Consider the following 17,696-nt stretch of genomic DNA (forward strand, 5'->3'; position numbering starts at 1 on the left):
TCCTTGTAGTAGGGGAGGTGTTCCAGCCCTCTGATCAGCTTTGTAGCTCTCCTCTGAACCTGCTTCAACAGCTCGATGTCCTTCTTATGTTGGGGGCTCCAGAACTGGACACAGTACTCCAAGTGGGTTTCATGATAGCAGAGTAGAGGAGCAGAATCACCTCCCTCAACCTGCTGGTTACATTTCTCTTGGTGGACAATGTTATTTTGAGGGTGATTTGAGTTAAAAGAAAAACACTAGCCTGTTTATGATTCAGGGATAGGAACATTTGTCATAATCTTAAAGTAGTACAAACATATGTGTGTAGGTATATACAACTTGAAACATTATTTCAACAGATTGTATAAAACAGTAAACTACACAAAAATGATGATATATCTTGCCATTTTACAATTAAAGTGGCAATTAAAATTTGTCTTGGCTGTTGTTACTCTTCATCTTCATACTCATTTCAGAATCTTGTAAGGATGTAAATAATGATACAAATGGCAAGAGAGCATATAAAATTACTGAAAAGAATCTGATAGTGAAATGACAGCAGTTTGTACCAGCTGACAAAATACTATACTTTTCATTTAACAGTTTTTAAAATGGTATGGTTTTTGATATGGTCCTATTCACTATTTTACACTAGTGTTTCTTTGTTGGCTTCTGGGGTGGTGTATGGTAACTGTTGAGTCATGGCCTGAACCACTGATTAAGCACCTAGGGAATGGACCCAGTCAGCTCTGGGAGCACAGATGAAGACAATTCACCTGTGTGACCAGAAGGGGTGGAGCCAGGCTGCACCTCTCTTAGACTCTATTTAAGGGCAGACTGGCACTGGGGAAGGATCTCTGGTTGGGGAGTTATCCTTCTGGATTTTTCTTCCTTCATTGCTATAATCACAATGATATTGTATGTAATACTGTATTTGTTCACTTTTTTGCAGGCCAACCTTTACAAATCGACACCTGTGGTAGCAGAGAGTCAGATGGTATGTATTGCATGAATCTTTGATGCTGACTTTCAAAATCCGTACAAGATGAAATCTGAAATAATTCTTATTTACTTAATCCTTTGAAGGAAGTTACAGGCAATATCTTCCCAAAAAGTGGCACTGCATATTATATAACTGCACTGTTTTTTTCTGTATCAAGCACATACCTGTTTTAAGGACCTGTAAATTCTGCCATGGACTAAATGACAAAGTTCAGAGTCCTGATGAGTCACGGCATATGCCGCAACTATAGGATCTACTACTCTTTATTGGTCAGAAAAAAAAAAGTGGATGAGAATTTCCCCATTCCATTTTACCAATGGCATCCTTGGGACTTCCTGTATCAATTTCTTGTTTACTAAGCTTTGACCAGTTCTTCTCTTATGATTTTTTTCCAATTACTTTTAAAATTTTGTTATATTTAAGTCTCTACAACATTCTGTAGCATCATGATTTACTTTTTAATTATACCTTATGTGAAATGGTGCTTCATGTACTCATTTTAAGCTAGTGCATCTCAGTTGCTGTACTGAAATGGAAAATAATTGTTTTTTTTTATTTTCCAATTATCTTTTATAATTTTCTAGATATTAACCACAGCACTCTTTCAGTCACTTCTTTTCTATACCGAAAACTCAAAATGGCTTGACCAGTCTTTGAGAAGTACAGATGTTCATCTGGACAATCCTTGGTGTCCTTCTTGATACCTTTTTCAGGCTTTTCTTTTTAAGATTGGGAGAGCAATACCATAAGCCACTCTTTTCTAGCTCTGAATACTACATTTCGTGTTCACACAAAGATGTGATAACATCCTTTACTATTATTTCTGTTAATTTCTTAATGATTCCTTGTAGTTCATGTAGTTCTTACTTGTATGGAGTAGTGAGACAATGTTTGCTTAGAAATGTATACAATAAATACAAGAGATATTTTCTGAGTAGTGAGGGCTAGTTTCTGAGTTAACCAGTTCATCACTGCATGTGTAAATTTAGGATGTAGTTATTTGTTCTCTTATGAGTGTATCAGTGTTGAATTCAGTTAAGTCTCACCTGTCTTTTTGTCATTGAATCACTCAGTATCATAGCATCTATCTGCACTTCTTTGCACAGAATTTTTCTTTTTATAACTCTAAATGATTCCATATTACTAGTAAACGTTGTCACCTTTCTAGCCACTCTCTTGCGTCTGATATATAATTATAGTTCAAAACCCACATTCCAGAGCACATCTCTCAGGATATCTGTTTGTCACTTTGCTCCACTATAAAACTTAAAACTTTATTCTGACCTGTTGCTTCCTATCCTTCGAAGTGGCCCAGAGGATATGTTCTCTTTTACTTCTCAGTAGTTTTGTTTCCTAGGTGGCCCTTGGTGAAAGACATTCCTCAAAGCCTTTCAAAATCCATGTGTAGCATCTCTGTACCTCCACTAAACTTTACGCTCTGTGGCAGATCTTCATAGATGATGCAGGATGAGTGATTTTGGATGCATTCTGAACCCATAATCTTGAGTCTTGGCTCTGTATAATTTGATAATGGAGCCACAACCATAGGATGGCAGCTCATCACTACAAACCAGTTATGATCTTTTATTACCACTTTTCAGTGCCGCTGTAGGATGGCCAACACCTTCCTTGACAATACTCTGCTTTAACTTGCTTCTCAACAAGGATGATTTTAACACCCCCTACCAAAGGAAGAGTTCAAGCTTTTACTTATGGAGTGATGATTTTGTATAGCTTGGTGGGTAGCTAATAAAGCATTTCAAATTCTGGTTACTGGCTGACGCCTGCCACTCATTCAATAGAGTTAGACATAAACATATGACTCACTCGGCACCTGAATGAACAATGTCTTTTAGAAAATGCTTCCTTAAAAGCAATTATATAGTGTGCTTTTGGAAGAGGTTTCCTGCCTAAGGGGTGTAGCTTTTGCTTGATGACTTTAGGTACATTTTTCTGGTATTTTTAATTGCGTAGTTATATGGTGCACAGGGGAGTGCTGGAAGGCCACGTATCCTTTGCCTACAGAATAATGAGTTGATATAATTGTTGTTTCCCTTTATGTTTATCTATTTCCATTTATATGCTTACATATTTCTATTTGTTTTTGTGTGGAAGCCTAGAAGTCTTTCATTTTTTCAGACTCTTCTTGGAAATCCTGGAGAGGGCAAATGTTAAGTGAATCCTACGAAGAAATAATCTTTAGCTATGGATTATAAGTTCACTAACTAACACTATATCTTTCACAAAGTTAAGCTGCTTAAACATTTCTTGTTGTGTTCTTAATACACTGCAGCAGTCATTACTTTGCCTTTAAAAAAAAAAAAAGTCACCTTCACCATGGCTTATTTTATTTTCAGTTGAATTTGTTCCTTCACATTTGATGATGATGCTTGTGGAAAGGAGGGAGGTGACATAGCACAAAGCTAAGGGAAGCTGCCTAGGCTTTACTGTTCTCAGACATTTTGTGCTCTTTCCTACCTCTGTCTCCTCCCACTCAGCCCCTAGCATGGCTCTGCAGATTTTTTCCCAGGGCAGGGGCACAAACAGAAAACCATCCACCTCACACAGCCATTCTCTTGCCCTGTTCTTGGTGGAAGACAGTAGATATTGTTTCTAGGTAATTCATAGCTTAGTTTGCAAGGTCCATCCAGCAATCTCAGCTTCCTTATTTTGAGCTTAATTTTCTAACACTATTCAAAACACTTCAGTTGTATGAGCTTTACATTTTCTGCATGCTTAGAGATTCGCTTTTGATGTTGGGTTGGTGCGGATGTACTTTCATACCACTGTAGCAAGGAGCCACCTTCCCTCCAGGCCTTCATGGGCTGTTTTTCTTTTTCCAGAGGCTTGCTGTGTGGCTCTAGTGAGCATAAAGTGAGCACCAAACACTCAGCTAGCAAAGAAAAATGTTTCCATACAGATAATAGGACATGAAACCCACTGCCACCACAAGCAATGGGGCAGAAATTTATGCCTGGGATGGTTAATAATGAATAAGGTCACTTTTTGTCCTCCTCCCTTTGTCTAAAGATCTGAGATGTGTGTAGAAGCTCATGCTTAATTATGACTAAATTATTCTACAGATACTTTTTTTCTTTTCCAAATGTACTGCCTAGGTGTACTGACCTTAACAACAGGCAGCATGGTGTGACTAACTGCACCACAGCTAATTTTATAATAAATCTAATAGTCAATTCAGCTTCTTTGTATTTTTATACCTACTGGGTGCTGAGGATGGAAGATGTGACAGTGCCTATGTTTCAGTCCCAGATGGGCAAGGCAAGCTGCCCATCTGGGCTGCAGCCACAGTGGGAGCTCGGCAGCAGTTCTGTTTTTATCTACATCTACAGTAGTGCCAGCCCTCATTTTCCATTGTGTAGTCATAACAAAGAAGAATCTAATTGAGTTACTTGGAAGTTTAAATTAAGTTACACAGCCCCACAGTAGTTCAGTATTTACCATATCCCAGAGGGAATGCACACATTTTTATCTCCCCTCTTTTTTTTCCCCTTACTGAAGAAGTTGTCTATTTTAAAATTATCCTCTTGCCCCTGTTTAGAGTTTATGCCACACACCATACATCAGACTCTAAGAATTCTGCAACTTAGAGATATATTAAATTTACAAGTAAATTGTCAATTGTTTTAGTTAGCTGAAAGTTAAACGAGATTTTTTTTCTTGACTAAATAATCTGATTTGTCTGAAATGAGATGTGTCAGCCATCCATACTGATTAAATTCCCTTAGCTTGTATTTTCCCAAGTGAATTTTTGAAGGTACTGTGAAAATGCAGTGTAAAATCTCTGGTATTTGTTCTCTGAAATAATTTCTCCTAAAATGTTGCTACCTGTGCGTATGTTAACCACATCACTCATTGCCTTTCCTTGTTTTGCAGTTACCACTTTGTGAAGCCCAGAATAGTGATTGCAATTGGAAAGCAGGAGTGTGGCTGTGCATAAAGTGTGACTTGATGAACTTATCAAGATGCAGCTAGCAAAAACTAGAGACAATAGTTTGATGGCCCAGCATTTATTTTTATGGTAGCAACAAAACAGATGTCAGTGACGAGCTTGTGTACAGCTCCTGCTACTTTTGTCTGCAGACTGTATTAAAAGTAGATGAGGTAGCGTGAAGCCTGTATTAGTTTGGTGAAATTTGTTATTTATATGAACACATATATATTTAAATATAGTTACCGTAGCCTCAATGGAATTGACTTATCTAACAAATATTCCACAAATTATAAAGCGTTTTGTTTCCATCCCTTTGTCAAGACAAAACCTGGTGTCATTCGTCCTGTGCTAGTGAAAGGGAAGAGTGCACAGCAAAAGGAGGAGCTCTATCAACCCAACCCTTTTAAAAAGTACCTAGAAGAGATCAGTGATGGAGATATTGAGCAGGTGAGTAACTCTCACTCTGAGGGACTTTGTAGTCTTAGTTATTTTCTATAAACCTGATGGGGTAGACTTAGATCTTCATTTTTGTTGTGGTCTCTTGTTTTGGTAAAGTGAACTTTAAAGAAAGTGCACAGCAAGTGATTCAATGAAGGGTGCCTGGCTCCTGGAGGAGCATCTTCAGGCTGGAAGGAAGCATCTAGACTTTCTTCAGGGGCATTTTTTTGACAACCTGGAAAATCAACTGTTGAGGAAGCGACCTTTTAATGATGTTCATAGGAAACACCATATAAGATGAAGAGGAAATTCTGTTCTGGGCTGTGAAGCAAGTGTCTGGATCAGATCTGTAAGAAAGTGCTTACTCCATCTGGGGTCCAGATCGTAGCAATCTCCAAAGCGAGATGAGAACAGGAAGGACTGAACAAGATTCTCTCTCTTCTTCCGGCAGAGAAGGACCTGGGGGTCCTGATGGACGAGAGACTGAATATGAGCCAGCAGTGCGCTCTGGCAGCTCAAAAGGCAAATGGGATCCTGGGCTCCATCAGAAGAGGGGTGGCCAGCAGGGACAGGAAGGTGATTGTCCCTCTCTACACGGCTCTTGTGAGGCCCCATCTGGAGTACTGTGTCCAGGTGTGGAGCCCTCAGTACAAGAAAGACATTGAGATTTTGGAAAGGGTCCAGAGGAGGGCGACTAAGATGATCAGGGGGCTGGAGCACCTCCCCTATGAGGACAGGCTGAGGGAGTTGGGCTTGTTCAGCCTGGAGAAGAGAAGGCTGCGGGGTGACCTCATTGCAGCCTATCAATACCTGAAGGGAACCTACACCCAGGAGGGGAGTAAACTCTTCAAAAGGGCTGACAACAGCAGGACTAGGGGAAATGGTTTTAAGTTGAAGGAGGGAAGATTTAGGTTAGATGTTAGGGGGAAGTTCTTTACTAGGAGAGTGGTTAGGCCCTGGAACGGGCTGCCCAGGGAGGTTGTGGATGCCCCGTCCTTGGACGTGTTTAAGGCCAGGTTGGACGGGGTCCTGGGCAACCTGATCTGAATATGTATGTTGGTGGCCCTGCTAGGCAGGGGGGTTGGAACTACATGATCCTTGGGGTCCCTTCCAACCCGGGTGATTCTGTGATTCTGTGATTCCCAAGGAAGACTATGAGGGAGACCAAATGGGATTCCGTGTAATTTTCTAGTATGTATGTAGGTCTACGTTCAGGTCTCTCAGTAGCTTGAAGGAATCACTCTTCTACTGCACATGGTGAAGGGGCACAGATGGGTAGCCCATGGGGAAGCAGAAGTGCTTTCTTCTCCCACAGATCATAAGGTCACTTTGCAAAAAAAGCATCTTGAATTTCCCTGGCTTCTATGAGGCATTACATCAGAGTAAACACCGATAAGTGGTTCTGTTGGCCTTTTCTTGTGCATTCATGTTTGTGTGCGTTATTATGAATTAAACCTTAACAGAAAGACATATTCAGATGTTTGTGTAGGAGTTATTATTAACCTCTCCAATATGCTCTGAATTTTCCATCTGGAAAGTAGCAAAATGAAGCCAATAGTTCTCTCAACAGACATGATATGAATAAAATAGTACTATACTGAATTTTCCTCATTTCTGTTCCTCTCCAGTTACCTCAGAGAGATTTTAGCAATGACAATCCTCTCTTCTTTCATTTTTTACTGAAATTTTTAAAGATTTTCATTTCTGTTCTTTCTACTTCTCTCCTTAGTTCTGACATTTCTGAAGTATACTGCAGCAATATAAACAGGGGAAATCAATCTGATCTGTAGAATCGATAGGTTCTAACAATATATACTGGTGGTACTAGAAGTCTTGTCCTTCAGGTTTCAATAGAATGCAAAGTATCTCTGAAGTATGAAAGTATATTTTTAACTACAGGTTGTGTTTGCAGCCAGAGTAAGTTTTCAGTGAGAGATAAAACATTCACATCTATTCTTTGTTTGTAGTAATAGCATTTGTGGTGACTTCGTGATTAAAAACTCATTTTTCTTGTTACTCTTCAGATATTAAGTTATGAAAGTAGCAAGATTTTAAATATAAAAAATACTATTAAAAACCTCTTTTTTTTAAAACATCACATTGCAGCCACTTATTTTGACTCGGAGCATACAAATATCTTACATATATAACTATCACATTTAAATATCAATACTCCAAACTTCCTGAAGGGCAGTTGTCAGAGAAGACATAGGATGAAGTCCTTCTGGACAGAACAAGCTCTCTGACAGTTCACTACCCTTTAGAGAGACAAATCTGTTCTTCCTGCTCTCTCTGCTTCCGACAGAAAGTCTTCATTTTTTGCATCCCTCCCCTTGACCAGTCTGTATATTTCAGAGCTAAATCAACTTTGTAACATGGCAGTAAATTAACACAGCAGAAAACATCAACTCAAACTGAAGAGTGTTTTCTGCTGGAATGGTGAGGTGATGGATTAATTTTCCTGAGTATTTATAAGAAAAGGTATTTCCAAGGTTCAGGAAGGACAAGAGAGAACTGGAAACAAGGCCACCCCTTTTGGGAGCAAGGAGTGATCAGTTTGGCTTCTCCATTTCATGGCCCTTTACCTGCTCTCTGTTCACTTCTAGGGGATGGACAATTCTGCTTGTTTTCTGACATTTGAAGGTAATTGTGGAGACAAACCAACTTGCATTCATTTTGGTGAATTGTTTTTGGACACCAGTTACCCTGGTGTTGTTGACCTTACTTGAAAGCAGACTTACAAAATCCTAGGTCTACAATTTCTCAGAGCTACTGTACATGGAAATTGGTATAATTTATCTGTGACATTTTGTAAATCTCAAGTTTCTAAGTGTGCATGATATAAATTAGATATGGAAACATATTACTGAAGCACTGAGAGTGTAATAAATCCATGAATATATGTGGTTGTTATAACAAAAGCCAAATGTTATTTTATGTAAATATATATGTACATATTTCAATAATGAACCTGTGTACTTTGCTAGATGGAAAAATTAATTTCATTATGACAGTTTTGCTTCCTTTATTTAAAAGAATTCATGTGCTTTAAAGTACAGATAAGTAAGTATTCTTCTCCTATTCTATTTCCTAGATTAGGATAAGTACGTTTACATGTTGGTGTAAAGTACTTGTAGGGTTTTTTTTGATATCTCTATTGAGACATCTGTGTTGTGAAAAAGATACTACTTAGGTCTTGATTCAGATGTATACACTAGCTGAACAAAAACTCATTTTGTCTATGTGAGGAAAAAGTATACAATTCTAGTGGTGCTTTAATATAATAACAATAATACAATAGCCAAATGTGGAGAAAACACTGAAGTGCTGAACATCACAGGACATGGTCATGATTTCAGCTCTTGTCTGTCAGAGTAAGTTTATGGTGCTGATATAAGATCTTTCTTTTATAGAGTGGAGGAGAAATTTGGTGCCACAGGAGACTGTTCACAATCTTCCAGTTTCTCTAAAGCTCTCCTGAGTGATTTTTAGTATCTATAAAAGGGCTGCAGCACTGTCTGTAAAACTGGGCTCAGAGAACAGCATAAAAAATGCAGTATTCATCTCCAACTGTAGGTTTGTTAGCTTATGAGGATATGTAGCAATGTGTACTTGTAGCACAGAAGACCAACTGTATCCCTTACTGCATCAAAAGTAGTGCAGCCAATGGGGTGATGGAGGTAATTAAAACTTAGACCTAGAAGATGGACTTTTTTTGCTGGAGTACTAGAGCTGTTCCACTTGTACTTGAGTAAGGACTTAGCGAGCACTTATATCCAAGGGCAAAACTGCTTATCCCATCTCTTTTTTTTTCCTTTTGAGATTTTTTTCCAGTCATGCTTTACCTTTTAATATTTTTATTCTCCCTTTCTGTATGCATCTTCTTTCCTTTTTCTTTCAAATACCATTAATGACAGGTTAGCAGGGTTCCATATGGCATCATCTTTGTTAACTTCTTGCTCCTGATTTTTCTTAGACCTCTGCAATACTTCCCCTCCCTGCCTGACCTGCCAATGTGACCCTGAGCACTGGTAGCCATGTGGGTGGCATTGGCTTTGAGACATAATGATGCAGACAGCTATAAGTGCTGACCTCCCCTGTAAGTGCTTTACCTCCTTATGCTGAACACAGTTGGTTTTTTTTGCATGACAGAGTAGCTTGTTTGTTTTTTACTTCATTGATAAGTCTTGCCATGTGGAAAAAGACATCTCAATTTTAACAAAATACTTTATCTGACAGCTGTTTTCATGCTGATGGTCCATAGTAGTATATATTTTCATTGTTAATCTTTATTTCCCTTTGCTCAGCGTATGTTTGATTAAATAGTGCAAATTGAGAAAACTATACTCACACTCACACTTTTTTTCAGGCAATGCATTAGCTTCTGCTCGAACTAATTTCAGACTTTGTCACAAATTTTCTAAGTACTGAATTCAAAGGCACAGCATGGGAAGGAGTTTCTCATCAACAGCCAGTCAAATTCAGGATGAATTGTGTCAAAGCCTTGAGGCCTTGGCAGCATGACACTGGTACCAAAAGCTGGATTTGCTTCCCTGAATCTATCCCAAGTCTTTTGAAAGTCAGTTTTTTTAAAGGTTATTGTCTGTTCTGCATACAAAAAGCACATAAATATTGTTTTCTTTTTACTGTAGCTACCGCTGACTTTGGATAACTCTCAGAATTTCAGTGTATGAGCACCCATTCTGTGTTAACTCTTGAATTTCTGAAAAGGCTTATTGGAAATTTGACAAAATGCCTGAAGTTTTCCAGGTAGAATATAGGTAGTACAGGCTTTGTTTTGCATATTTTGTATTTAGTGTTTGTTTTAATCCCAATCTAAAACTTCAGAAAATTGCCCCATACTATTGTCATTATATTGTAGCACAGGATCCCTTTGGGCTCTCCTTTTTATCCCTTTAGCTGAACTGCAGGTTTGTGACAAGCACAACAGGGATATCTATGGTGATTCTGTGTGTATACATGTCTGTCTAAGTATTTGCAAGGACATGCTGATAAAACTGCTTAGTATAGAGCTATTGTATTAGCATGAAGATGTGTTATTTCTCCAAGTTAATCATGGAACCTAATGAACTGTAACCAAGATGTTTTTTTCCCTCATCCTCTGATCTAAATTTATTTTCTTTTTCTTTTTTTCTTTTTCCAACTAAACTGCTCTCTCCAAATAAATCCCCTCTACATCCTCCTTTTACCTCCCTTACTGAACTGGCTGTCTAAACTCCTGATCGTTCAGCCACTTGCCCTCCATCACACACGATGTTCATGAGAATCCTTATAGCCATTACAGCCACAACACTTTGTACTATAAGTTGAGCATCAATTATGGTGTGATTCAGGAGTAGCATCAGGGTTTTATCCATTTTAAAACTAGGCAGGATCCTGCTGTGTCACTAGTGCTGGCACGTGACCTGAGAAATAATCTCAGATGAATGTCTTCATATCCCTGGAGATAGTACAGTTTTTCCTGCCTTCAGTGAACTTCTATTGGAACTTCAGTGAACTTCTACTTCCTTCATACTAGCTAGAACTAGCTAGGGGGCTGAGGGAAGGGAGATTAACATGACAGAAGGGCAAGCTTTTCACAGTAGCTTTTTCTATCATTCTGACCAACAGTTGTCTCTTGCCAGTGTAATAGGAATCACATCCTTACTGACATTTCCATAGTTTTTGCAATAGCTGTGAAGGTGTTAGACAAAATCTCAGTAGTCAGTGCATGTTGGGAGCAGGACTCACTGGTGAGATTTATAAGATCAAAAATCAGACCCTGTGTCTTAACTGAGTTCTCTCTAAAAGGCAGCTGTAACTAGATCTTTACAGTGACTCAAGAAAGCCCCAGTTTGGTATTAGAAACACTTCAGTTATGTAAACCCCAAGAAGACATGCTGTTTGAACCTGTCAGTTGCATCCTGTCTATATCTTCTTCACAGAATCATAGGCTGATAGAATAGTTTGTGTTGGAAGGGACCTTTCAGATCATCCTGCATGAATGCAATAGGCAGGGATACCTCCCTCTAGACCAGGTGGCTCAAAGCCCCACCCAGTCTGGCCTTGAATTCTTCAGGTAGGAGGCATCCACAACCTCTCTGGGCATCTGACAGGAAATTCTCAACCATCAATGCTGGGGGAGAAAATTTCACTCTGAAATGTATAGTCTGTTTCACTTGGGGTGCCAGAGTTTAAAACACTGATATTAAGTACTGTTTCTTTGGGCTACATCATGGTTTCCTCATTAGGGGAAGCACCAGAGTTAAATTCACACAGCCCATTGGGAGCTAAGACTGCTCGGGAGAGAAGTAGCACCTCCACAGATACTAGCCAGTAGTTATACTCTGAAGGAAATGCCTGAAGATGCCTCTCTCTCTCCCTGACTGTAAACAGAATTTAAGTTCCTAGGCAACATCGACAGAGTCATGATTTAACTTCCTACTGCCCTGTGGAGTTTATAAATTAGGGTGAACACAAAATAGCAACTACATTAATAAAAACAACAAAAAAGGCAAAACAGTTTTCCATTCTGTCTTTTAGGCATTCTGAGCAAAATTGAATTTTTCATATTTGCTAGGTTGGGTTTTGTTTCCTGATTTAATTTTTGCTAAGTGGGGCTGACGTGTTTATTTGGGCAGTAATGATTTTATGATCAAGTTTTTTTCAGCAACTTTCCTGGTTCACTGCAGGGCATTCACACAAACTAACAAGCAACATCTCATAAGATGACTGAATCCATCTTCTGTAATGAAAATAGGTGTTTTCTAGTGACAATGAACACTGCAAGAAACTCAGATTTGTATAGGAAGACAGGTTAGAGAGCTGACTGAAAATAATTAACTTGATATTAACAAAAACATTTATACTATCTTAGTCATTTTATCACTGATACCCTTGCTGTGTAATTGCTTAGACATGGAAAATTTGTGCGGTTCCTCTAATTTCTCATAGCACTTGCATCCAAAGCTCTTCTCTTGAATGCAGAGGTCATAGGATAGCCCAAGCATTTGTGTTCTATCCATATGGGCAAGACTGTGAGACCTCTGAATCTTTAAGTTTTATCTCAACTAACTTTTATTATTCCAAGCAAACTTTGTGAATTTTCAAAATGATGAATGCAGCCACACCTCTTTGATAAACGTTCTTCCTATACAATGTAAACACAAGAGCCATGCCATCTATTTGACTTTTTTCATTTTATGTTTACTTCATAAATTCTCTCCCATACTCAGATCCTCTATGCAATATTAGCAGAAGTACATAATAGGGTTCTTCCTATAGCTGTAAAGAACTCCTATTTTATATATATATATATAAATATATATATATCTACACACACATACACACATAGAATCCACCGAAAGTAATGCCTCTGATTTGTTTCCATGGAAACTACAACAGATACAAAAAGCATTATAACACTGTTCGATAAAGCAAATTCTCAGCTACAAAATACTATTTTTTTTCAACCTAGTTACAGCTCTTGGCTATGCATTCCTCACCAGCAGTGAGTAAGAGACTGCATGCTGCTCTCACAAAGATCTGCACTAGCAGAGGTGACCCACTGTTGCTGTTGCCCCTGGAACGCACAACCCACCACTTCACTGTGCTCACATCTGGTGTTTGGTCTCTGTAAACGTTCAGCAAGTGAATTTTGATAGCTGCCATTTTTTTTCAAAGGAAATTAATAAAGGAATTTTAATTAATAAAGGAATTAATTAATAAAGGAATTCAGATCCATGCCTTCACACGCACTTCCATGTCAGACACCATTTTGTCAGACTGCCCCTCTGCTGTCATCTGTCACACACAAATAAAATGAAATATTTTTTTGGGAAGGTTCAACTTTTACTGCCATATTATGAACATCCTCCTCTGACATTATTGGCAAATATAACAAGGTGCGAAGTATTAATTCTGGTGCAGCCTATGTGTGTTTATATATATGTATATATATATATGCAAGTTCTTATTTTCAAATTGAACTTGGTCTTTCTTTAAATCTGCATCCTTAAATGGTTGAGCAGCAGCATCCATAGCCCAGAAATCACTGAAGAGTGCTGTATTCTATCAAAGAAAACCTTGGATGACCTTTTAATTTTCCTTGAATTACTCTCACAGCAGTAGCATTTTAATTGGTTATGTCATCAAGGGAGATCACTGGGAGATCTGTGTTTTAGATGAAGCCTTTGTGGGCTCTAGACTTTGATCAAGAATGCAGAAAATGATGACCATTGCATTTTTTCTGTGGGCTACTCTTAATTTAATTAAACTAGTTAGTCCTGTCTTCCAATCCCTTAAGATCCCCAAAAATAAATATATAAAAATTGATCTTCTGAAACAGTACTGGGGAGAATGAGAAGAATTTTTGAGACGACTATCCTTTTTGGGAACTCTCTGGAGAACTGTCACTGTAACTTAACATCAAATGTATCCTAAAAGTTGATAGTTAAAATTGTTAGACCTGTTATGTAAGCAGTATAAATATTTAGAAAATTTATTTCTATTCTGTAATAAACAGGGACTGTCATTTCCTTGGGTTTGCCCTTACTACTCATCACTCCTTGGGATAAGGAATGTGCACCTTGACTTACTTGCTGCCTCTCCAGCCATTCAGCAAACACTCAGTAAAAAAAGAAACAATAAAGAAAGATAGTGTCCAGATGTATGCATGAACATAATTAAAGTTTCAACCCAATGAACTGTCCAAGAGACTATTAAGGGTGAAGTTGTGTTTTCAAGTGTTTATTGTAGTTTACTACATTTTCCACTAGAGGGCAAAGCTCACTGCCATTTATACTTTAGCTCATTTAAAATATGTTATAAAAATACTTTTGACGATGGATAGGGCATATTGGTGAATGGAGTTGCTAATTTTCACCTGCAGTTTCAACCTCAAAATTACCCTATGCAAGAATTTGCTTGGAAATGAGGTTTTAGGAAAGAAAACATACACGCCACCAACAAAACAAACACAAAGCCAGTATCATCATGTTTCTGCTTCTTATATTAGAGAAGCTAAAGGTGATGAGCTCCTAAAATATATAAATAAATAAATATATATATATTTTGTCTCAGAGCATAAACAAATGGCAGCTGTCTATCTGAAATGTTTTACTGAAAGGATACTGTGCTGTAGGCATCTTAGACCCAGAACTAGACTATTCTTGTTTGAAGACCCACCAGCTACCTGAATCTTCATAGCTGATGGAATTTCACAAATAAAACTGAAACAGACCTGAAAGGATTTCTACACTCCTTGTTCTTGACAAGCCACACTTCTGAGGTGGTTGTTACCAGGCAAATGGTTACAATGGGCAGTAGATGATCATGTCTTTTTCTCTTTAGTCAGCAGACCTGTTAAAGCAAACAGGAGTCCTGCTTCAGTTTCTTCTGAAATAAAATAATTGAATGAGTTGAGCTTCTTGTATTAGAAAAGCCCATTTTTTCAGTGAAGTAGCTCTGAAAGGTGGACTAGATTGCAACTATTGTTGTGACAGAGTGTCTGAAGTAACACTTAGCCTTGTGATTGATTCCAATGCTTGATTCTGAGGGGAATCCCCCCAGTTTTTATCTGATGACTGTGTAGGGTGGAACAGCTCAGCTGCCAGCACAAGCCCTGTGGTACTCCCTAGGGATTCTGAGAGTCTCCTCCTGAGGGAGGAAATAGCTTCTGCCACTTGTATTGCATTCCTGTTTAGGTGGTCTTCAGGGATGTATGTCCACTGCATATACCCTGGTGTGCCAAGGGAGCCTGATTTTCTCTCGTCCTGAGACATCTCGGTATAATCAACCAATCTAGGCATCTTTTGCACATGAGAGCTGCAAGAAATCAGGACGGCCTGATAAATGCGCACTTTCATTTTACAGGTGTCAATTGCTTTGTTGATCCTCTTTCTCTCAGCTACAACTGAGTCATTTACTCCGTTAAGGGAAAGGAGATTTCTTTTCTGTCCATCAGATCAGTCACAGAAGTTCAGAAGCATGTAGAGGCACAATTAATGTAAGTATCTGTCAGGGCAGAGGGCATTATTTTTTGTGAAACAGGTATTCATTTTGAAAGTAGAAGGCAATGAACTGTCCAAGTGAAAAAGGCAGAGATGAGATGGGGGAGAAACTACACAGCTGGGGCTGTCTATCAGTCCCCCTTCACTTTCAAACTGCCTTTTCTGTTTTTGTCAGCATAGGCTGAGTCCACAGTTCAGGTTTGCCTCTCTGGAAATCTTCCTGTCAGTTAAATATATAGCAGCACTGTTTTGAAAATGAATTGGAGGGTCTGGATTTTTGAAAGAGGAGGCGTTAAAAAATGACTATTTTCATTCCTTATCAGGCAGATAAGAAGGTGTTACAGGACCAATATTTCAGAGGACAAATTTCTATTGGTGTCTGAGTTTAGACTGAAGACATTTTCATTTGTTTTTCTGGACCTAAATAGAGTTTTCTTGAAATAACTAAATGTTGTCTTGTTGGAAGGGCAGCCTTCTGCAATCAGTTGCAGGCTCATAAGGAAGCAAAATATTTAAAGAGAATCTTTATTATTTTTTTTTAAATGAGGTCAGTGGTGTTTACCTCACCGCCCAATCTCCTCCTCACTGGAGTTTGATTAATAGCTGCATAGTGGGAATTGACATTCTGTGAATGCAGCAGCCTTTCGGGGTTGCCATGGAAAAGCTCTTTTCTCCTAGACATCATCCCAGATGCTTTTATTTCCAGAAGAGGCTTTCCTTCTCTCTTTTGAACTTTGATATTTAAATGCTGAATTTCTGCATCTGTCCTTGTGTAGGTGTATTGTGGTTGATCATCTGTCTGCTATCTGTGATCCAGAACTATTGGTTTAGTATAGGGAAAAAAAAGAGAAAAACAAGTCAGGTAATTAGTTTTGTGCTATAAATTAGATCTCCTAGCTGTGAACATATTAATGCTTAATAATGTTCTGTGTCCTCTGTATGTGTCCTCTGTATAGTCCTTTTTATTTTACTTTTTTTTCCCATTCTTTGGGCTTGGTGAGTTATTTTAATCCTACCGTACTTAGGTGACGTTTCTTGATAATGGCCACAGGAAATACTCCTGGAGTTCTCTCTCAGCATATCTTCAAAGAAAAGCATTTATCTTAGAGCACTTCAGAAATATCTTAACTTGGCAATCAATTGCTTTCTTCAAAGCCATCAAATTATCAACAGAACAGGAAGGGAGCTCAGGCTCAGTGAGAGAGGCAGCAACATGCACTTAGCACGGGGATGTCTTAAGTCTTGCACTGTGTGGAAAGATCTCTGCTACCCACTTGTATAGAGACAGCTCATCTGGAGGTAAAAAGAAATTGATTGCTGTGTGACTCCTTTTTGCCAGGACAGTTATGCAATTTTGAGAGCCTTGCTGTCTTTATTTCCACTAGGAGAAGCTGCTAAAGGTAGAAGCCTGGCATTTTTTCTATCCATTTAGAAAACACTCACACAAAGCACTGCTTTTTTGAACACAGTAGGATCAGACTCCTTGAAGTCAAAATGTGCATGGTGAATGCTGTGCCCAGAATTGCACAGGTTTCCTCTCTTGAAACGCAATTAGAACTGTTTCTGATGCCTTCTTCCTTCTCATTTATATGAGCTGGGATAGCCTAAAGCAGTCTTAAGCACCAGGAAGTGCTTTAAAATGCTTTGCCTTCATTTTTAGAAGTCCCTACATAATCTAAATCTTGAGTTTGGTTTTATGCCTGGCCTTCTAGGATGATTTTGCACAGTGGATTTCAGGTGGACATTTTTAACACATACAATATCAAATGTCACAGAAAATCTGACTCTAGCTAAGTAAACCCTTTCTGAAGCTGAAACACTAGAACACTCCTAATATCTTCTTCTAACACCTTTATTGGTTTGTGAAGATGAGTCTATGATACACCCCATGGTGGTGGGTGCGAACTTGCCATAGCTTAGAGGCTCCTGCTACTGCTGCTGCTAGGAACTTAATCCATGGGCTGGATTTGGGCTGGATACAACTCCATTCCCAAGGGAATTTGGAACTGGAGAAAAAGGAAATGATAATTCTTTATTAGTAGTTGGGCAAATGGCAGCTGCAACCTAGGGCCATGACTTTTCTTGTAAGATAGTAATAAAAACAGAAGACAAAACTATAAAAACAGAAGCAAAAATATGTGAAAAAATTTCAAACAAGACTTAGCGAGCAGGTGACCTATGTGAAAAACAATGATAGAATGATAGAATCACCAAGGTTGGAAAAGATCTCCAAGATCATCCAGTCCAATCATACACCTACCAGCAATATTTCCCACTAAACTACGTCCCTTAGTACAACATCTAAATGTTTCCT

General features: G+C 38.6%; 1 protein-coding gene across 7 annotated transcripts in view; it reads left to right on the forward strand.

The window, feature by feature from the left end:
• Positions 1 to 17,696, forward strand: part of LOC125688955 (muscular LMNA interacting protein) — a 96,345-nt gene that overhangs the window by 63,691 nt on the left and 14,958 nt on the right. For 3 of the 7 annotated variants that reach the window (XM_048935603.1, XM_048935605.1, XM_048935604.1), the window contains exons 10-11: positions 932 to 976; positions 5,256 to 5,381. In XM_048935603.1, coding sequence (XP_048791560.1) covers positions 932 to 976; positions 5,256 to 5,381 — 171 coding nt within the window. Of the gene's footprint in view, positions 1 to 931; positions 977 to 5,255; positions 5,382 to 15,245; positions 15,379 to 17,696 lie in introns of all 7 variants that reach the window. The other 4 variants (XM_048935606.1, XM_048935607.1, XM_048935608.1 and 1 more) reach the window with 2 other exon arrangements.

Source organism: Lagopus muta, chromosome 2 (genome assembly GCF_023343835.1).
Source record: "Lagopus muta isolate bLagMut1 chromosome 2, bLagMut1 primary, whole genome shotgun sequence".
NCBI classification, from domain to species: domain Eukaryota; kingdom Metazoa; phylum Chordata; class Aves; order Galliformes; family Phasianidae; genus Lagopus; species Lagopus muta.